Raw genomic sequence first — 23,386 nt, 5'->3', positions numbered from 1 at the left:
TGAAAAACCATTAAAGGAGAAGGAAAGGCTAGTAAAGAGTTAATGTCAAGCTGCAGGCATACCTTCAGTTGTCTCAATAGTGCCCTTAAGTCTCCCCACATTTCACCTGTTCAGAAGATCTGAGGCCAAACACTGAGAAAAAAACGCTGAGCTGTGTAAAGAGGATTCCCATAATGCATCGCTCCCACATTGACTGTGTGACCGGGACACAGAAGGCATGTGCTGTGGTAGGTTTTAGTGAGAAGCCGGCGCACTCCCCTCCACTCCCCTCCCCTCTTGCACACACTGACACAGTGAAGCGGTGGGGCGGGCGGTGTTGTTAGATCACGGGGGGGGGGGCGAGCGGGGGAATCAAGGAATCCAAGATGGCGGCTGTGGACTACACCTTTAAGCTAACTGATCACAAACACAAATGTATGGAGAACCCCTCACAGAAGTGCCTGTATGAATACTTTTACATCCTTAGCATTTTAGGGTTAAAAAAGCACCCCAACCCGCACTTTTGCGCAGTATCCCTGGGGGTCAGTGGGAACAGCAAGAGGTAGTTGGGAGGTTAATTTTTTACACCAGCAGCAAATCCACTAAGTCTCACATTAGCTGTAGGTCAGTCTGTGTATGGCCCATATTTAGCCTCCGCCTATGACCAACGCCACCCCGTCTATGTACTGACAGGTGGATGCTGCGCTGCCATCATTTCTCGATGCCCCAGAGATTCTCTCTATGCTGTCCTACATAGCACACTTACACAGTAGTGTAAAAATGGCAATTCAATTTAAAGTGGATAGGAAAACTGGCGTTTAGTTTAGTGAATCCATGAAAAATGGCAAAAAATTCACGAAAGCATTTGTCGCGCGATTTTTGACGCCCGCGTCTTTTTTGGCACTTTTTTTTTTTACATGACCGCGCCAATGGCGAAATGCAGAAATTCGCTGCAAATCCATGCCTGGCAAAAAAATTCGCTCATCACTACTGGGGTTCACTGGGTGGTGCCTAAAACATTGCCATTCCCCCCTCAGTAAATTAAATTGGGGACAGGCAATGAGTCGCAGGCTCCATGCCTTACTTGTACCCTTATTGCACACTTTTATTAGTGGTGCTTGCGAAGCAAAGCATCACTACTTTTATCTCACAGGCTTATTTTTCTTCTTATTCTTCCGTACAAAAGTTTGGCGCGTAACTAGTCCCGAACAAAAATTCCATTTACTTAACATTGAGGCCAACTTTGACGGATTGTAGCGCAGAGAGGGAATTGTCTATAAATGTGAAATTTACCACATTTGAAGAGGTTTGCAACCTGTGTCAGAAGATACCCCGCACAAGGGTATAAGTTTTACCCCTGGGGCAAGAGAGGTCCCCAAATTTGCCCCATTGACTTATAATGGGGATTTTGGTGAATAACTAGTTTGTCGTAGACCCATGAATGAGGTGTCAAACCATGCCGCTTATTCGGGAATGGGGTGCTATGACTTTTCTGAGGGGTGGGTGGTTAATTGCCCCCATCCGCCCATAGACTTAACATTGAGACCAACTTTGACTGAGTCCCGCACCGTTTGTCGTAGACCCATGAATGAGGTGTAAAACTGTGCGGCTTATTCGGGAATGGGGTGCAATGACTTTTCTAGGGGGTGGGCGGTTAATTGCCCCAGCAGGGGGCAATTAACAAAACTGAAGGAAACATTGTAATATTGGGGCACGAGTTTTGCCACGGCAAGCACCACTCACATTTTCTTCAGGAAATGTACCTCTCTAGTTATATTTAATAATTGTATTTTTTTTTTGTCTTAAAGTCGGGAGGAACACGGGTCAAAAAAATTTCATTATGGTAATGATGCTTCATTGTTATTTGTATATGACAATTAAACCTGAAAACCTACTGGAAAGCTGTATAAGCAGCAGTTTTAGGGTGAAACAAGGGTACAAATGAGAGAAATAACTGCAGTAGGGCAAGGTGGCAGTGAGGCCATAATGTTGCTCCCAGCACCCACAGGCAACTTTGGATTTTGTAGTTCAATATGGGGAAAAGACAATCACAGAGCCCCATTAAATCTGTTTTGCTCAGACCCCCCCTGGCCATGCCTATATATGGTCTATAAGAAATACACATTTACTTGCAGCAGAGCCCGCCATTACCACTGGTTGGTTTCTATGTTCTGTTATTATGCCCAGCTGTGGGCAGAGCTTTCTGCATATTGAGGGAAGGTGAAATTGGGATCTAAAATAACAATGGCTACAATGATGATTCACTGAGCTTTCAGCCCAAGGCGCAGTGCCAGAATCTGTCCAGCAGGTGTCACCGCCGCCCCCTGACCCCACCTCCGCATCACCGCCAGTGTCCGACTGGGGGAGGCCCATCCTCCTTCTGCAGTAGGTTTAGCTGTGACAGAGCTGGGCAGGCCTGGGAACTGTCACCAAGGAAACCGGCTCTCAGAAAAATCATCCGCTCCGAGGTACTCTCGCACTATAAGGTATTGTGGGATGATAAGTGGGCACTGGGAATGGAATAAGCACTGGCTGTGTGTTCTGCCCATCAGCCCCCACCCCTGCAGAGCGGTGTGGATGGTACGTGCGGGTATACGGTGGGGCCGCTCGGGGAATGGGTTACACATCGCTGTGTATGATGCTGTGTGCGCTTTGTACCCAGTACAGCAGGGAAGGCTTTGTTCTATTTATGTGTGAGCATCTGCCCCCTGCTATGAATATGTGTGTGTGTAACTATGTGTGTGCCATAGTGTGTAACTATGTGTGTGCCATAGTGTGTAACTATGTGTGTGCCATAGTGTGTAACTATGTGTGTGCCAGTGTGTGACTATGTGCCAGTGTGTGGCTATGTGCCAGTGTGTGTCTATGTGCCAGTGTGTGTCTATGTGCCAGTGTGTGACTATGTGCCAGTGTGTGACTATGTGCCAGTGTGTGTCTATGTGCCAGTGTGTGACTATGTGCCAGTGTGTGTCTATGTGCCAGTGTGTGACTATGTGCCAGTGTGTGACTATGTGCCAGTGTGTGTCTATGTGCCAGTGTGTGACTATGTGCCAGTGTGTGTCTATGTGCCAGTGTGTGGCTATGTGCCAGTGTGTGGCTATGTGCCAGTGTGTGGTGTGACTATGTGCCAGTGTGTGACTATGTGCCAGTGTGTGTCTATGTGCCAGTGTGTGGCTATGTGCCAGTGTGTGGCTATGTGCCAGTGTGTGGTGTGACTATGTGCCAGTGTGTGGCTATGTGCCAGTGTGTGACTATGTGCCAGTGTGTGACTATGTGCCAGTGTGTGTCTATGTGCCAGTGTGTGTCTATGTGCCAGTGTGTGTCTATGTGCCAGTGTGTGACTATGTGCCAGTGTGTGTCTATGTGCCAGTGTGTGTCTATGTGCCAGTGTGTGTCTATGTGCCAGTGTGTGTCTATGTGCCAGTGTGTGACTATGTGCCAGTGTGTGGGTGTAGGGACTATGTGTGTGGTATGTGGCAGTGTGTGGGTGTAGGGACTATGTGTGTGGTATGTGGCAGTGTGTGCGGTGTTGTGGCTAAGTATGTGCCAGTGTGTGTGTGCCATATGTTTGTGTGTGTGTGCCATATGTGGGTGGCATTGCCAGTGCATGTGTGCTATTGTTTCTGTATGTGCCAGTGTGTGTGGCTTGGTATATGCCAATGTGTTTGTGCTGTCTAAGGTATGTGCCAATGCCTGTAGATATGCCCCAGTGTATGGGCACACTGACTTATATACAGAAAATGATATTAACTGTTGATGTACTGCAACTCCCAGCAATCCCACAGCCACCAAAACAAAGCACATTTTCTGCTGCCCCATTTTGTTAGTGCTCTTATAGGCTGGTCAGTGTTTATATATCTACTAACCTATATCTCAATATATAACAACTTATCGTTTTTCTGTTTGAGTAAGATTTTATCTCTGTCTGCCTGTCAGTGTGCCCATTTACCTGTTTGTTTATCTATCTATCTTTCTATCTAGCAATCTATCTATCATCTATCTATCTATCTATCTATCTATCTATCTATCTATCTATCTATCATCATCTATTGATGTCTGTTCAATCCATGCCTACATTTAATTTCTTTGTTAGTTCTGTTCTGTTAGTCTAGCCATCTGCCAGCTCTCTGTCTGTCTATCCATCATTCTGTAATCTCTATTTTATCTATTTATCGACCTATCTGTCCATCTGACCATCCATTGATATGTGTTTGGAAGCACATAACTTGGCTGGGGGATCCTGGGCACCTCTAGTGCTTTGGGTGGTGTTATTACCTTCTCTTGATCTGATTCCCAGAGTAGCCTTTGTTCCCACTTCAGATCCCTGTCCAGTACAATGATGTTTATTTGTAGGGTTAGTTCTGTTTTTCATGATATTGCCGTTTGTTTAATGTGAATATTTGCTTTAAGTCGGATGAATCCTGTGCTGTTGTTCATCTGTATGATGCTGGAGAGAAGCTTTTGTGCTTCATGGCATGTAGTTTCCTATGGGGTACTGTGTATAATGTTGTGTAAGGCAGCATTTATTCAATTATTATGATTGCACTGGGGGGGGGGGATTTCTGGGCACATGTTGCTGGTTCTGTTCTCTATTGGTAACCCCTCCCCCACCCAAAAAAGAGCTGTGATGTGTTGCTTTCCAACAAGCGAGCAATTCGCAATAATCAAGATTATTTATCTTTTTTTTTGTAATTTGACTGTTTAAGTTTACAGCACTGCTGGCAAGAGATGATGTGAAGGGAGAAAGGGAGCGATAGGAGACTGGGATTGGGGGCAAGTGGCTGGGAGAAGGGACAAGAGCCAGAGTTGCACTGACTACAAGTTTAAAACCACTATGACGTTTGGGCACAAACCTCAGCAGAATTCTGATATAAGGGTTAAACTTCTCTCTGGCTGAAAGCATTAAATGGTACCTGATGGGAGGAGAGGAGGCGCTGACAGGACAGAGACTAAATTAATACTGAACCACAATGGAACTCCCTGCTGCCAGCTTTGCTTTTATGACAACTTCAAGATCAGTCTGTGTCCTGTCAGCACCTTCTCTCCCCCAGGCTCAGCCAGAGCGACGTTTAACCCTCACATTGCAATCCTGGTTTTGGTGGTTTTTCTTATGTGACCACAACATGGCAACATTTTTCCTTGGTGACAGTTTCCCTTTAAAGTAGAGTTCACATCTTAAGGACTCCCCCTCACCTCTTAGATAGATAAAGCTCTTGAAATTGGTATGAATTTCTTCATATTTCCATATAACATGTAGAAGACAAGGAAAGTCACTAGAGGGTTACCAATTTTTTTAACACCCCCCCCCCCCCCCCACTGAATTACTTTTTACCCAGGGCTGGTGTTCCTATAACAAATTTACTAGAACAGGGTACTTTTCCATTCTCTGTGAGGCTACAATGTTATTGTAACTTTTTGTAAGATTGTATCTTTAAATTCAGACCTCTTCCTATTCCCATTCCAGTCTCTTTCAAACCAATGCCTGGTTTCTAGAGTAAATTGAGCCCTAGCAACCACATAGCTGCTGAAATCCCTAACTGGAGGGCTGCTGAACAAAAATCTAAGTAATTCAGACCACAAAAAAAGACCAGTTGGAAATTGTCTCCAAAGAATATCCATCTCTACAGTCCATCAAGTTCAATCCTTTCAAGTAAACCCAACACACAAACCTAAAGGGAATTAGATTTTCTGCATGTATATATCTATTAAAATGGTGATACTGCTTGAACTGTCAAGGTAAACTCCTCCTTAAGTTCATTAATGCAGCCGAAGAAGACAAAAGCTCAATTACTTTACCTTTGAAAAACCATGTTTGTATGGTACAGCTCTGTTTTTCTGTTCACTTCAAAACCCAAGCTGAAATATGTCTTTTTGCAATAAAAATGAATACTGTAATATAAGGGCCAACACTAGGGGAGATGTAAATCTTCCAGTTTGAACACATTCACCCTAAAGAACCTGATGCACTGTTGCCGCAGCAGCACGGACAGGGAATTCCAGTGAGAACGTTTACATTGCTAACAATTATAATTTCCGTTGTTCCATGCCAATTACCCGGTGTGTATGACCTGTGGCACATGTGCTTCACAGCAAGAGAACAGATTGCTGCCAGTGCAAAGATTGGCCTCAGTTAGGGGAGGGGTAACTAAAAAGAACTGGGATATAACCAGGCAGCATGGTGGCTTAGTAGGTAACACCTCTGGCTATCAGCACTGGGGTTCTCAGTTTGCTTCCATCCTGGGTACTATCTGCAAGGAGTTTGTATGTTTAGCCCTGTGTCTGCATGGGTTTCCATCCACACTCCAAAAACATACATACAGGTTCGGATTAAATTGACTATATTGTGTGTAAATATGATAGGAACCTTAGATTGTAAACTCCACTGGGGCAGGGACTAATGAATAATCTCCATATAGGAGTGCTATATATATAATACAATAATAATTTATGGGAGGTTTTAGATACAGTACTCATTTGGATTTCACCATAATTATTACTTCTGAGCATATTCATCTATTTTATATGCCTAATACCTGGGCAAATTCTGAAGAGTGAAGCAAAAAACAGAAGTATACAAAGGGGCAGATTTATCGAATGTCAAGTTTTTTCCTGCTCTGTTGTAGCTACAAACTACATATATTCATTTACCAACAGGCCCTAGGGGCTCATATACAAATAGGCTGCAAAGTGCTAGATTCGGGCTTAAATCTTAATCTTTTTTTACTGACAATACACATTGTCCCCCAGAATTCCAGCACAATAGTGGCATCCGCTAAGAAACATCCACCACAATACCCTATATGGGGACAAATTAGTGACCTCTGTTGGTAAAACACGCATAAGTTGGGGAACACATTTACATAGTGAGGTTGGGGTAGTTTTCAGTGTGTCAGATCAGTGCCAATAATAATATAAGAATTTGATTTGCTTGTCACAACCCACTAGGAGCATGTATGTCATTCATCAGAGCAGGCTGAACATTAGCCTGCAATCTGGTTCCTAGGAGCAGGTATAGGTGCAAGTACCTTTGTGAATGATCAGTATGCCCTCAATCTAACACTTTGCACTTACATAGACTACAGGGATCACAGCATGAGTGTAACTACACTCCATTTCAGTTGCTGTAGGCATCGTCAATAGTAAGGCAGGCAAGGAGCATCCATTATACAAAAGGTGTGTTGATGTCTCTGCAGTTGGTTTGGTTATACAGTGGTAACTGGATATCATAGGACTTGCACCCTGAAATAAAGAACCAGGATACATTGTAATCGGGGTCTGATTTTAGTAACCTAAAATGTGCCATTCTATTACCAATTACTCTGCAAACTTTAATTTACAAAATGGTGGAAGAATAATAATCTCTTTTCTGTGTCTACAGAATCTTATATAATGGCTTCAGAAATAAAAGACGTTGGACTTTGGAAGCAAACAAAAACACTGCTGTACAAGAATTATCTCATTAAATGCAGGACAAAGAGGGACAGTATACAGGTATGTTGCCATCTCAGAATGTCGGGAAAGCAAATATCGATATCTTTGTGGTTTTAGTCTTGTTTAAAAATATATATAAGGGTGAAGACACACAGAGCTACTAGTAGCAGCTATTTGTCACGGCTACTAAAATAGACAATGCTGATCATTTACTGATAATTGTCTCTTTTATGTGTATTAACAGAGCTAAATCTTGTTATTATCTATGGCAGGGTACTATCTCTACCTCTCTTAAATAACCTTGTCTGCCTCCTTTCTCATGTGGGATGATGTTACTTCTGTGGCAGTTTGTTTAAAATGCCTACTGAGCCCCTGCAGTGTTTGTATGACTGTCCCAAAAACTATAGCTCAACAGCAGATTCATGTCATTAAACCACAATATTTCAACATCCAGTTAAAATGGAAGAAATTTTAATTTTCCCATGAAATGGTAGGAAAACGTTTCCTTACAGAGGCAGAAATCTGTCAGGCCTAGAAAATGATTTACTGTATCTAAAATGATCTCTGTGGTTTTTAACATTTCACATAAAACCATTATTTCTTTTTAAAGGAGGAATAGGTTTGGACCCCTTCTCAATGTTGCCAGTGTAAAACCTCAGCCTATTTTAATCCATCTCTTTCATTTTCTGTAAAGCTTATTTTCTGAAACCAATGCAGTATTTCTTAGTGCTTGCGGTTTATGTTAGATTATTGTAAGCAATGGCTCGTAGGCTGCACATGAGATGTTTCCCTTCACAGGCTTCCAAAAATAAAGTGGTAATGCTAGAGGTGTACAAGGACATTAAATACTGCAGAAAATGGCTGATATTCAAATTCTGAGGTCGCGTTGCACCTGAAAAAGTTTTCTCCACCCAGTCAGGCACAGCTTAGCCACTTAACTCCAAAGCCTCTTTAGCACCCGCTGGGTGTTTCACACAGGCATTAAAGGTCAACTTAAAAAATAAATTCAACGATGGTGACACCCCCTAAACAGATGCAAACTTTAAATATTAGAAAATATTTTTTTCTTTTTATGGTGTTACAATAGCTCTGGCCAAGGAACTAGTTATGTATTGGTGATGATTTTCTCCCTACCCCACCTTGAGGTTTAGAATGCACTTGAAACCATGAGCCTGTCCCCTCAGCTGACATCACAAATGACATCAGGATAGGGAGGCCAGTACACTATTCCACCAACAAAAAGGTACGTGATCTAGTGCCCTGCCACAGCTCACAATAACAAGTTTGTGGGGGGGGGGGGCAGTGGTGACCCCGACCCAAGTGATGGCATAATGGTAACCACAGGTTTTGGTTTAGCATGTGCATCACGACATGGAATGCTTTGAATACATGGGCACCTTCCTTGCACCTGCCTTGCTACAGGGTACAACAGCTTCTCAAAAGCCAGGTAAACCTTTCAGGGGATATGTTGTGCCCTGCATTGCTATTACATTTGTTAAATTACCCTACAGTCTCTTTCATAGGAAATGTTTAGGTAAATGAGGCAATGTTGTAGGATTCTCCAGTTTAGTTTCAAAGCCTGTTTTTGACAAACAGAAATAGAGAAATAGGTTTCGGTATGCAGCCGACACATGTATACAACTGAAGCCATTGCTCTATATACTGTATACCCGCAGGCCTCAACAACATTCAAAGACAAGTAAAGACAGCTTTTATGATTTTGATTGCTGAATACTGATACTGTTATTTATTATCCTGTGAAACTGGGCCCTGCTTCAGTCTGGGGTGGCCACTGTTTTTGTGTTGTGCAGTCTCCTTCCAGAGTATCAGTTGTGACTGCAGTCACTGTTACGTGTTGTGCTGTCTCCATGCAGAGTATCAGTTACCTTGTGTTGGCAGCCGAGTTCAGTACTGTACTAGGTCAGATCATTCCTTCCACATACTTTAAAGAAGAAGCAGCACATTTAATATTTGCCTCTCTTTCTAAGAGGTGTTAAAAGGATCTGTATTTATAAGGCTAATGGCACTTGTTCATATTCTTTGAACAATATATATATATATATATATATATATATATATATATATATATATATATATATATATATATAAAGAAACAGAAAGGAGCACACCCTTCAAGCAGAGGCAAATGCCCTCGGTGCTGGTCAAAAAATTCAATAGATAGACAGAGTACCGCACACATAGGAACTTTGTGAAAAACAAAAAAGATTTATTGAAAAAGATCCGGATCTTTTTCAATAAATCTTTTTTGTTTTTCACAAAGTCCCTATGTGTGCGGTACTCTGTCTATCTATCTATCTATCTATCTATCTATCTATCTATCTATCTATCTATCTATCTATATATATATATATATATATATATATATATATATATATATGCCAGTGAAGAAAAGCCAATTCCTTGGCATCCACCCCCATACCCATGTTCACTGACAGGGGATCTACCTGTTAGCACATAGAGCAGATTTAAGCGTGAAAATGCATACTTTAGCATTACTGTGCTGATATCCCCTCTGTGTTCACCACAGGTAGATACACGCGTCAGTGCATGCTCATACAGCGAGTCTAAGGCAGGGGATCAGCTTTTCTCCATTGACTTACCTGTATACGGCAGGGGGAAAATGACCTGTGTGCCATTAGCCTAAGGATCTCTGTTTCCAGTCTTATCACTTTCATATTAAATTAGTATTTGAAATTTCAAATGGGATAAAGAAAGATTAATTTGCTTAAAAATAGGGCATATTTATAAAATCTATGAGAATGCTGCACTAAGACCAACACTGTGCCTGTCAGTAGATACACACAGAAGTGTATAGGAGCGGATCTGTTTCTCTCTGTCTGCCTTTAAAATGTAGGCATAGAGAAGTCGATCCTACACCATGGGGCTCATTTATCAATGTACGATTGAGTCCAAATACAAAAAAATAGTATTATTTCTAAGTTTTAGAACTGTGCATATTTTCTGCAATTTTTTCGTTTATTTACGCAACTTTTTTGTACTTTGTGACAATTTGTGCGAATAAAATTGTATTTGTCGCAACGAGTACAAAATTTCAGATTCATTCAAGCTTTGGTATCTTGACTTTCCTTTGGCCAAGTTGGAGCTGCAGAGTGCCATTGAGTCCTATGGGAGACTTTCCTTGGGCCAGGTTGGAGCTGCAGAGTGCCATTGAGCCCTATGGGAGGCTTTCCTTGGGCCGGGTTGGAGCTGCAGAGTGCCATTGAGCCCTATGGGAGACTTTCCTTGGGCCGGGTTGGAGCTGCAGAGTGCCATTGAGCCCTATGGGAGACTTTCCTTGGGCCAGGTTGGAGCTGCAGAGTGCCATTGAACCCTATGGGAGAGTTTCCTTGGGCCGGGTTGGAGCTGCAGAGTGCCATTGAGCCCTATGGGAGACTTTCCTTGGGCCGGGTTAGAGCTGCAGAGTGCCCTTGAGTACTATGGGAGACTTTCCTTGGGCCGGGTTGGAGCTGCAGAGTGCCCTTGAGCCCTATGGGAGACTTTCCTTGGGCCTGGTTGGAGCTGCAGAGTGCCATTGAGCCCTATGGGAGACTTTCCTTGGGCCAGGTTGGAGCTGCAGAGTGCCATTGAGCCCTATGGGAGACTTTCCTTAGGCCGGGTTAGAGCTGCAGAGTGCCATTGAGCCCTATGGGAGACTTTCCTTGGGCCGGGTTGGAGCTGCAGAGTGCCATTGAGCCCTATGGGAGACTTTCCTTGGGCCGGGTTGGAGCTGCAGAGTGCCATTGAGCCCTATGGGAGACTTTCCTTGGGCCGGGTTAGAGCTGCAGAGTGCCATTGAGCCCTATGGGAGACTTTCCTTGGGCCAGGTTGGAGCTGCAGAGTGCCATTGAGCCCTACGGGAGACTTTCCTTGGGCCGGGTTGGAGCTGCAGAGTGCCATTGAGCCCTATGGGAGACTTTCCTTGGGCCAGGTTGGAGCTGCAGAGTGCCATTGAGCCCTATGGGAGACTTTCCTTTGGCCAGGAAGGAGCTGCAGAGTGCCATTGAGTCCTATGGGAGGCTTCCAAAATCCTGCATCAGAAAGGTTTTCTCGCCGTTTACAGTTGTTTGGATACGAAAATTTCATAACTTTGGGATCGTACCACAATATTTTCGTACAAGCACAACACGACTTTTCGCAAAATTAACGCACATTTTCGTATTTAATGCGAATTTACCCAAATCGTACTTGTAATTTCGGTAACAAAGTTAAAACTACATGAAGGCATCTAGAGGGTTAATTATGGGAAGTTTCTGGAGAGTGTTTTACTGCCTTTGTTATGTTTTTATCCATTTAACAATATGCTTGTGTAATTATGTTTTATAATTTCTCCAGTAATAGTCTGGTTTATTACAATTGCAATGACACATTCGTGATATTTACAAAATACACAATGTTGCCTTACATATTGACACAACATTTAGGGAGAAGGACTACCTGGATTTTCTCATTTTAGTAAATATAGCCAATGTTTTTTTGATGCAAGATTTATTGTAATTATATTGTCTCAAAGTGAATATACTTAGGAGGAATTATATACCAAGTGCTATATATATATTTTTTAAAGCTTTCACTTGTTAATTGTTTGCAGAAATGTGTAAAAGGGAAAAAAACGAAGAGCTAGCCCTTGTATTTTCACAGGTGGCTCAAAAAAATTACACAAAAAAAATATAACCCCCAGATGTGAGAAATTAGCATTTAATCATTATGTTTTCATGGACATGTTGTTTGATTCTGTGATTATGTTTTTCTCTCGACCCAGGAAATCCTTTATCCCATCATCTGGTGGTTAATATCGCTGCTGTGGGCCAGCATGGTGGAACAGAGCAAGCATTATGAAGCAATGCCCAATACTTTGCTTGGGGGGCTAGATGGACCCAGTTCTCGGCATCTAATCATTGGATACACCCCAGAGTCCAACATAACACAGCATATAATGGCAATGACAGCATCTGAATGTTACCTCACAGGTATAGCTGAAAGCTTTTCATAGACTTTATTCTCTTCTGGGTAAGTTGCAGTTGTGTTATGGACGGTCAGATGCTTAAAGAACATGTAAATCCCCTCACAAAAAAATTGAATCAGTGAACAGCCTATTTAAAATCTTTAAATACCTGCAACTCCGGTTCTTAAAAAATTAATAGTAAGACTGCAGCTTCCCCTTCTCCTGTAACCCACTTGGCCCCCTCCATTAGGAATTTACTTTGACTGTTGGCTACTGAGCATACTTACCTCTTCTCAACCCAGCTTACTAAACACACCCTGCAGTCTGGCAGCCAATGAAGAGATGGCAATGCTGGTTTTCACAGAAACTCCAGCACTCTGCTGGAGAAACATGTTTTTTTCTCCTAACCTCCTCTCATGAGCTTAGCGTAACCATTACATTGCTCAATCCAAGCAGAATGTTTTAGCAAAGTATTTTCTGCATGTGTAAGCCTGCATTCTTGGCTGCATGAACTTTACAACACACATGTGCTGTTTGCAGATATAAATGTCATTGATGATGTGCCAGAGGGAAAACGGCCACCTTGTGAAAGCTGCTATTTGTTTTTAGAAAATTAGATGGCTTGCGAATTGAGGGGATGTATGCAGTACAAATCATACAGTTAGGGTGGGAGAGATGTGTCCAACTTAAATACATGGTACCATGGGCTGTAGTGTTTAGAAACCTGTAAACTGCCAGAACTAACCTCACAAGTGTAACAGGAAGCCCTGCCAACCCCGGTTTCCACCGCCGCCCTTTTGGGGCCCTGGAACTTTCTGCAGGGGAGTTGACAGGGATCCTACAAATGCCAAAGGTTAATCCCAATACGTGATACCAAAAGGATCAGGCAAAGGTAAAGTTGAGCAATGGGTCAGTGGCAGGCAGCGAAGATTCGTAAGTCAGGGACAGGCAAGAGTCAATAACCAGCAGAAACCAGTACAATACAGTAAGGGCTTTAGAAAGGTCAGAATGCACTAAACCTGGAAGGAAGTGCTATTTATTTTTGAATTTCACAACAAAGTGACGTCAACGTTTCCGCTGATGTCATGACACAGCGCCCAGTGAGTGGGAGAATGCGTACAGGCTTCTAAGCAGAGGAGCCTGAGGACCAGTGTACCTAGTGTAAAGGAGAAGGAAAGGTAATAACTAAGTAAGCTTTATCAGAAAGGTCTATGTACTGTAAATACAGCCATAAGAACTTACAGAAATGCTGCACTGAGTCCTCTATCAAAAGAAACACAGGCTTTCTTGTCTCTTTTTTTGTAAACATGATGTTCCAGTGTCTGACTTCTTCTCTCAGAAACATCTTTAATTTCCGTGGCCAGAGTCTGCACAGTTCTCTTCTCTCTCATCTCTCCTGCTCCCCCCTCCCACTAGAATGCTTAGAACTCCCTCCCTTAGGAATGTGTGATCTCAGCTATAATGGTTAGACTGCGGGAAGGAAGCTACTTAAAATGGCAGCTGCTGTCTTAAGCCCTTGTAGGGCATACAGTCGGGAGGCAAAAAGCTGAAGGGCCTGGAATAGATGAGCCCGTTGAGCCTCCTGGATCTTTAGACACTTAAGGAGCACATCCAGGACATTCTCCAAGGAGCGAGCAGCGGCAGTATGAGAGGGTTCATGTTGGCCCAAGCTAATCTGTCACGGACTGTAACGTTGTAACATTTGTATAGCTCTTTACTAGGTATCATTTTAAGGTTAAGGGTACTGGCACACAGGGAACTTTGCAGCATGCTGTCTCTCGAAAAAGATTTATAATGTATGTATTGTTAGAGGCTACCATGAACACTGCAGGGACTTTGTTTAGACAAGAGATACAAAATGAGCTGTTGGCAAAAATAGTACAATAAAAAGTGGGACTTCTAAATGAAAAGATATCACATATACAGGATAATGTAAATGTGATGTATATATGTCAATTCATAGTTATCATATAAATTTATGGGGTTATTTATCCTTTAACATTTGTGGAGGTTGTCATACACTGCCACTTCCGTTGGGCCTGATTTGACCATCCATGCAGAGGCCTTGTTGGTCTCAAAAACAATGAAATTATGCACTGGGGTCTATGGAGGACAATTAAACAAGGACTGCATCAATGTGCCAATGAGCTTGTTGTCTTACAGGATTTTCAGATCTGTCTGATTGATATCTGTCCAATTTTTGGCAGTTTTCATCAGCCCCATGTATGGACACCATAAAGGGGTTGTTCACCTTTGTACAACATTCACAAATCTAACAGTTCACATTAACATGTGTTAACCAAGGTAATGTGAAAAACTGTAAAGAGATATTTACTTCAGAATCACTCTGTTGCGGGGGCGCCTGCTGCTTCACCTGTGGGGACGCTCGCTGCTCAACTCCTTACTTTATGGCGCACACCCTGTGATCCCAGCACCTGCGTTGGATATGGTTGTCCTTTTATTTTGAGGCGGGGTTTGACACGTTGTGTGATGATGTAATTGCGGCAAGAAATTTAAATAATTAAAGGGCTTACGTACTGTTTTAAAGCTGCCCAAAGTAGGTCTAATCTATTTAAGTCCTGGCGGCATCCAGTTAATGGAGGGCTCCTACTAAAGTGAAAGAAGGCTGTTATAGGCAGAAGTGTGAGCTGAGACCAGAACCTTGGCATCTGTTCTGGGTTTGGGAATTTATGCATGACAGTATGTTTGGCCAGATATGGATGCAGAAGGTGCTGCTGCTTTACCTCCTTACCCCGAAGCGATTTTATCCAGTCTTCTCCAGCATCTCGGAGAACAAGAGGCAAAGCAAGACAGATTGTTCAATGTCTTCAGGAACTGGCTGCAAGGCTGGATGCTATTCAGCAACAATCAGCTGCTTCTGCTCCCGCTCCTCTACCTGTGGGAAATCTGTTGCCAACACCTGCAGGGGTCCCTTTCATAGAACCTAAAGTCCCTTTCCCTGAGAAATTCTCTGGGGATCGGAGAAAATATTTTGCTTTTCAGGAGGCATGTAAATTGTATTTCAGCTTTTTACCCCACTCCCTTCCCACTGAAGGAGTACAGGGTAAATTTTGTTATCACCTTTACAAGGTGACTGTTAGATTTGGGCGTTTAGCCTGTCCTCTTTTGACCCAGCCTGACACTCCCTCAAAGCTTTTTTCAAAGCCATGGCTTCTATCTATGATGACCCTGACTGTGCTGCCTCTGCTGAAACAGCCATTTGTAATCTTACACAGGGCAGAAGGTTGGTTGAGGTGTATTGTACGGAGTTTCACAGCTTGGCAGTAGAGACAGGCTGGAATGATAACGCCCTTCAGAGTCAGTTCAGGGTCGGGTTTTTCGATCCAATTAAGGATAGCCTTATCAGTTTTTCTGCACCGACTTCTCTTGGTGACTTTTTGGATTCTGGGGCAGCAGGGAATTATTTGCATGTTAATTTTGTTCACTGTCTAGGTATTCCCATACTACCTCTCGTTCCTCTGGTCAAACTATTGGCTTTTGATGGGAGTTCCTTAGGGTGTGGTATAGTGCCCTCCAAATCTAATGCTCTCGTCTTTGGTAATTGACCCTGGCCTGTTCTACTCGACTACACTCTGCTATTTTTCCCTTTACACCTATGGCATGTTTGGTTCCCTTGCCTGCCCCGAACTCTTTCCCTATTTCTCTCACTTTAACTCCTGTTGGCATCCTAGTAACAGCGGGCTCCTCGCATCTGCTCTGGGTTTGGATATTCTTGCGTGACACATGCCTCTGCTGATCCTTCACTTCTGCACAGACTATGTGCAACACTACAGTTGCCTTTTTGCTTACTTATTTGATGTTAAGCATAGTATTGACTGCAGACTTAACTCCTATTGGCTGTGTCTCCTGTCAGTCTAACATTGCTTTCTGTGCCTGTGACAGAGTGATGCAAATCTTACATAACAGTATGTTAGATTTGTGATATGCTGAATCTATTTTACGGTTGCCACCTGTACGGTTTTGACCCGGACATCCCGGATTTCGGTAGGGCTATTTGGGTCAGAACTGCCTGCCCGGTTTTGAAAAAATGGGCAGGATTCTCCAAGATTGATGCAGCGATTGGCAAAGCTAGTACATGATGATGTAAGCATATAGTGTGCATATCTGAGTGTGTCAAGTTCAAAATAAGCCATTCCCATCCCTTCAGAAGACTGATCAGAAAGACAGAAGGACTAGTATAAAAAGTAGCTTTTATAGTGCCCTTTTTACTTTTACTTTATGGAAAATGGATTTTCTAACATGCTGAGGGCATTTTTGGTGGTTTAATATGATTTGGACATTGAAGGTGAATAATCCCTTTAAGTCTTTATCTCTTGTATGTTTTTTGTATTTAATCTGTATGTTTATTGTATACACCCATTTATTGTACAGTATTGCATTTTATGTTGGGGCTTTATCAATACATAATAATAAAAATAGTAATAATAATAAAGTAATGGGGGGCATAGATTTATAGTGTTTATATATTGCCAATGTGGTTATAGATACAAATCTCTGTTCTTTACTTTCAGATATAACATTCAAGCCATATCTGGATGAAGAGCATATGAAAACAGCGAGTAGCTCATTTGAAGAGCATTTTGTTGGAGTGGTATTTGACAACGCCATGTCCTACAAGCTCAGATTTTCAGTGTACTCTGTTCCCGATTCCACACTTTACATGACTCCAAGAGGTAAAGTAACAGTACTTAGAAAGTACTTGCATATAAACCCTATTCTGTCAAAGCACACTAAACACACTTGCTTCACTTTAGTTTTTTTCTAGCTTCTCTTTCCCTTTCTCTGTAATTGTTAAAATATCTGTTTGAAAAATTCAAAATAAAATCTTATAAAAAAAAGAAGTGGTCCTTCAGATTATGGAACATCCAAATAACCTCAGATCCCACACTATTTCTTATTTTGTCTATATATTTTGTCTACCATGACATTTATAATATACTTGTAGTATTGTAGCTCCCTAAGCCCAGGTTACTGACAAAGAATGTACTGTAACTCAGCTCAGGGGAGCTACTAGAAGTATATTCAGAGGCACAGAACTTAACTGCTAAATGCTTTCTAAAATGCAGGAAGAAATATTTGATTGAAAACAATATGTAATGTTGGGAAAATATTATAGTTTTGGGGGAAAAGGTTTTTTTTTTCTTTTCTAAAATATATTGTTTCTTTTTAGTTACAAGAAGGAATCCATTTCACGGTACCTGTGACATTATATATATATATATATATATATATATATATATATATATATATATATATATATAATGATGGAAGTAGCCCATTATGCTGGATTTTAAAATATTATTTGCAGACTCTTTATTTCCTTTTTTTTCTATAAGAATTGTTTGGAGGAAGGGGGCATATTGTTTCCCGCTACAGATTAATTCTGTAAAGAATTCATAGTTACACTCCTTGCATTTTATTGATCCTTTTATTTGTTTTGTACATGGTTTTTTTTTCTTCCTTCCGTAGAAGATTGCCATCTGTGGAATTGTGAAGCCTCTGAGTACTTTTATTCGACATTCACATATTTGCAAGCGTGCATTGATTCTTCTATGATCAAGGTAACAGACATCTGGCTTTATCAGAAACTAAGGGGGGCACCCTCTTCTAAGTTTAAGAGTTAGATATGTAGGACACAGGTTTCTGCCTTGTGGTGCAGGATACTTGGTGCTCTTTCGGTACCCTGCATGCCAAAGGGGAGGGTTGCACCCATAAAAACAGGAGATGGGTGGTTGCACTGATGGAACATAGAAGGTATATTAGGTTCATAAAGTACCAATGCTAATGTCCATGGTGACACCATCAGTAGAATTCCCTTTGAGACATTGCATTGTATTTTTTCTATTACAAAGCTAATATGGCAGCAGTGCTAATTTGGTGTCTTACCTGTTATTCATTTTCTATATTCCATGTTCATTTTTATTTCAGATGAAAACCAATTATTCTGCCTGGGAGGAACTGAAATCGACTCGGGCAGTGATCATGGGGGAGCAGGAAGTGATTGTAGTTGATACATTCTATCATGCACTCATGTCTGTGTTTTTGGTGATGGCCTTCTCACCACTTGGATACTCCGTTGCATTTTATGTTGTGTTTGAAAAGGAAAAGAAGGTTAAAGAGTTCATGAAGCTAATGGGACTCCACGACACTGCTTTTTGGTTAGTGTTCTAAATTATTTTTATAATTTTGCATGCCTAAAAAAAGTCAGTAAAGTGGATCAATTATTCAATTGTTTAGAACAGCAATATCTATCTTGTTGACTTGAGCTATGTTAAACTGCACTGTCCAGCTACCTGTGGAACTGTAGCTTTACATCATGTTTGAATTGGCTGTGTCAAGTGTAGGGCAGTCTGTACATGGCTGCTGTAAGAACATTGGCATGGGTGCAAGCATAAGATGGCACCATCCTTATTTAAATTGCCCTATAAAGGGGCCATGGTACAACCATTAATTTCAATTTACTAAATGAAAAACAAGTGTTGTGTTAAAAACCTAACAATCACTGTCCACCAAATGTAAGGCCATTACTTTCATTACTTTCTATTGATTGTTTTTCAAATGGGAGAGCCTTTCTATTGCACTGATGTCTCTCAGTTGGGAGTGCATATCTGCTTATTGATTATTTGCCAGCCTAAGTGTCTTTCTTTTTACTGATGTGAATATATAGTTTTTTATTGATTGTTGTTAGTGTCTTCAAATCTCTGCACCGTAAGTGGTTTCCCCTTTTATTTTGGGTTCTGGGCCTGTGATGCAAATCTCTAGACTGCCTAACGGTAGCAGGGCCCACTTATCTGCATCTTAGTATCTAAAATGTATAACTCTCTTATGACTAAGTATTGATTCTTTGTTTGATTACGTATGTCAATTTCAGTAATTTTAGTTATAGACAGCCTTTGGGGGTTATAAATTTAGCAAAGCTGCAAATCCTAGACCAGGGATCTCCAACCTTTTTTACCCATCAGCCACATTAAAATGTAAAAATAGTTGGGGAGCAACACAAGCATAAAAAAATGTTCCTGGGGTGTCAAATAAAGGCTATTATTGGCTATTTGGTAGCCCCTATGTTGACTGGCAGCCTACAGGCAGGAGGCTCTGTTTGGCAGTACACCTGGTTTTAATGCCTCCAAAAATTGCCTCAAAAATAAGCACCTGCTTTGAGGCCACTGGAAGCAACATCCAAAGGTGTTGCTCATAATCCACAGGCTGGGGATCACTGTCCCAGACCCTTGACACAAAAAACTAAAAAACACCAAGGGTTGCCTATCCTACAATTTGGTAATTCACTTACATTAACTTTATGTAATTATTTAATTTTTGTACTGATTTTTTCTACATATCCATCTTGTAAGGGCATTGTAGAACCTGGGCAAATAATAAAGGGGTTTAAAGAGAGACATTTGATTTTAAGAATCTGCCACTAGTGAAGAGCACAATTACATTCCATTAACATTTATTTATAAAGCGCCAACATATTCCGCAGCGCTGTACAATAAGTGGGTTACATACATTGGACATACAGAGTAACATATAAAGCAATCAATAACCGATACAAGAGGTGAAGAGGGCCCTGCCCAAAAGAGCTTACAATCTTTATAAGCTGGAGAGATGAAACACAAGCAACAGACTCAGTGCCGATGCTTTACAGTATCTTAGTAAAAGAATAACAATTTCTTTGGAACCCCCTATTCAGTATTGAAGTATCAGAAACTGGGGGCCATAACCCACACAAATTTGAAAACATTCTGAATCACCCTCTCCCAAAAGATCTAAAGGAGGAGGAAAAAGAGGATAAGGCCTTGCTTGGCAAGCCTCGGGTCTCCAAGGATTCTAGATAAGGGGTAACATACCTATACACTACAGATCTGCTAAGTAACTCCAGCTTAGGGTATTGGGACCCTCTGTAGATGGCTCAGTTGACTAATTGAAAGGCGTCCATACTGTATATGAAACATGGACCAATCAGTCTCATCCTGAAAATAGCCATTTTAAGGAACAAATCAAATGGCCAGCAATTTTAACTGATATTCCCAGTTTCTCCACCATGGTCCTCCCACTCTCATTACAACAGGATTTGGAAAATGAGGGCAATAAGCCACAGGAACCTGAAATGCTGCATGGGATACCAGGCCTGGACTGGGAATAAAAATAGGCCCTGGCATTTCAAATACACAGGAACAGCCCCCCCAGCCCAATAAATAGTGACTGTCTGTGGCACCTTACAGCCCCCCTGGCATTCCCAGTACCCAGAGGCACAAACAGCCCCCCCAGCCCAATAAATAGTGACTGTCTGTGGCACTTTACAGCCCCCCTTGCATTCCCAGTACCCAGAGGAACAAACAGCCCCCCCAGCCCAATAAATAGTGACTGTCTGTGGCACCTTACAGCCCCCCGTTATTCCCAGTACCCAGAGGCACAAACAGCCCCCCCCCAGCCCAATAAATAGTGACTACCTGTGGCACCTTACAGCCCCCCTGGCATTCCCAGTACCCAGAGGCACAAACAGCCCCCCAGCCCAATAAATAGTGACTGTCTGTGGCACCTTACAGCCCCCCTGGCATTCCCAGTACCCAGAGGAACAAACAGCCCCCCCAGCCCAATAAATAGTGACTGTCTGTGGCACCTTACAGCCCCCCGTCATTCCCAGTACCCAGAGGCACAAACAGCCCCCCCCCAGCCCAATAAATAGTGACTACCTGTGGCACCTTACAGCCCCCCTGGCATTCCCAGTACCCAGAGGCACAAACAGCCCCCCCAGCCCAATAAATAGTGACTGTCTGTGGCACCTTACAGCCCCCCTGGCATTCCCAGTACCCAGAGGAACAAACAGCCCCCCCAGCCCAATAAATAGTGACTGTCTGTGACACCTTACAGCTCCCCGTCATTCCCAGTACCCAGAGGCACAAACAGCCCCCCCCCCCCAGCCCAATAAATAGTGACTGTCTGTGGCACCTTACAGCCCCCCTGGCATTCCCAGTACCCAGAGGAACAAACAGCCCCCCCCCCCAGCCCAATAAATAGTGACTGTCTGTGGCACCTTACAGCCCCCCGTCATTCCCAGTACCCAGAGGCACAAACAGCCCCCCCCAGCCCAATAAATAGTGACTGTCTGTGGCACTTTACAGCCCCCCTTGCATTCCCAGTACCCAGAGGAACAAACAGCCCCCCCAGCCCAATAAATAGTGACTACCTGTGGCACCTTACAGCCCCCCTGGCATTCCCAGTACCCAGAGGCACAAACAGCCCCCCCAGCCCAATAAATAGTGACTGTCTGTGGCACCTTACAGCCCCCCTGGCATTCCCAGTACCCAGAGGAACAAACAGCCCCCCCAGCCCAATAAATAGTGACTGTCTGTGACACCTTACAGCCCCCCTGGCATTCCCAGTACCCAGAGGAACAAACAGCACCCCCCCCAGCCCAATAAATAGTGACTGTCTGTGGCACCTTACAGCCCCCCCCGTCATTCCCAGTACCCAAAGGCACAAACAGCCCCCCCAGCCCAATAAATAGTGACTGTCTGTGGCACCTTACAGCCCCCCCGTCATTCCCAGTACCCAGAGGCACAAACAGCCCCCCCAGCCCAATAAATAGTGACTGTCTGTTGCACCTTACAGCCTCCCTGGCATTCCCAGTACCCAGAGGCACAAACAGCCCCCCCAGCCCAATAAATAGTGACTGTCTGTGGCACCTTACAGCCCCCCCATCATCCCCAGTACCGAGAGGCACAAACAGCCATCTGCCCCATGTAGCTATGTGAGGCAGCTGAACCCAGCCACCCCTTGCTGCCCCCTCCCACAGGGGTGTGCGTGGAAGGGAATGTGATATAGAATGTCCTATTCCTAGCAACTTTGCAATTAGTCTTCATTATCTAGTTCTTGAAATCTTTCCCTTCCTCTTCTACATCTTTCCAATCTTTCAAAAGGGGGGGGGGGGTCACTGTCCCCAGCAGCTAAAAAATGATGCTATGAGAGCTTACAATTGTATTGTTACTTTTTATTTCTTATCTTTCTCTTCCACGCTTTCATTCAAACCAATGCCAGGTTGATTAGGTAAACAAGACCCTAGGAACTATATAGCTGCTGAAATTCCAAATTGGAGAGTGGCTCAACAAAAAGCCAGATATCTGAAAAACCATAAAAAAATAAAGACCAATTGCAATTTGTCTCTGAATATCACTCTCTACATCACACTAAAAGTTAATTTAAAGGTGAACAATGCCACCTTCGTGGTCATGCTACTTCCCCGAGGCCCACCTGCTGTTGCTGAACTAACTGACAGCATTCCACATACATCATATGTCCATACAGTCATTCTTTCCTTAGCATACACATCAATACTTTGTAGCTGTGCCCCAATGCGACCAATGGGAACAGATTAAGACCCTTGGCCAATCGACACAGGTCACGTGCACTGGAAGGGAATGAAAGTGAATTCATTTAATTAAATGTTATTTGCCTCTCTGTTTCATAAGGATGGGTTTGACACCTCATTCATGGGTCTACAAAAAACGGTGCGGGACTCAGTCAAAGTTGGTCTCAGTGTTAAGTCTATGGGCGGATAATTGCCCCCTGCTGGGGCAATTAACCGCCCACCCCTCAGAAAAGTCATAGCACCCCATTCCCGAATAAACCGCACGGTTTGACACCTCATTCATGGGTCTACGACAACCGGTGGTTAGTTGCCCCCTGCTGGGGCAATTAACCGCCCACCCCCTAGAAAAGTCATAGCACCCCATTCCCAAATAAGCCGCACAGTTTGACACCTCATTCATTGGTCTACGACAAACAATGGTTAATTGCCCCCTACTGGGGCAATTACCTGCCCACCCCTCACAAAAGGCATAGCACCCCATTCCCGAATAAGCTGCACGGTTTGACACCTTATTCATGGGTCTACGACAAACGGTGGTTAATTGCCCCCTACTGGGGCAATTAACTGCCCACCCCTCACAAAAGGCATAGCACCCCATTCCCGAATAAGCCGCACGGTTTGAC

The 23,386-nt window shown here is 43.0% G+C and overlaps 1 protein-coding gene across 4 annotated transcripts in view; it reads left to right on the top strand.

Annotated features, from left to right (window-relative positions):
* Positions 1 to 2,340: 2,340 nt before the first annotated feature.
* Positions 2,341 to 23,386, top strand: part of abca5 (ATP binding cassette subfamily A member 5) — a 74,788-nt gene continuing 53,742 nt past the window's right edge. The window contains exons 1-6 of one of the 4 annotated variants that reach the window (XM_031894000.1): positions 2,341 to 2,447; positions 7,358 to 7,470; positions 12,191 to 12,398; positions 16,906 to 17,067; positions 17,864 to 17,955; positions 18,323 to 18,552. In XM_031894000.1, coding sequence (XP_031749860.1) covers positions 7,369 to 7,470; positions 12,191 to 12,398; positions 16,906 to 17,067; positions 17,864 to 17,955; positions 18,323 to 18,552 — 794 coding nt within the window. In that variant the 5' untranslated portion in view covers positions 2,341 to 2,447; positions 7,358 to 7,368. 4 annotated transcript variants of the gene reach the window in all.

The sequence above is a fragment of the Xenopus tropicalis genome, chromosome 10 (genome assembly GCF_000004195.4).
Source record: "Xenopus tropicalis strain Nigerian chromosome 10, UCB_Xtro_10.0, whole genome shotgun sequence".
Taxonomy (NCBI): Eukaryota; Metazoa; Chordata; class Amphibia; order Anura; family Pipidae; genus Xenopus; species Xenopus tropicalis.
This window is presented reverse-complemented; position numbering and strand designations above follow the sequence as displayed.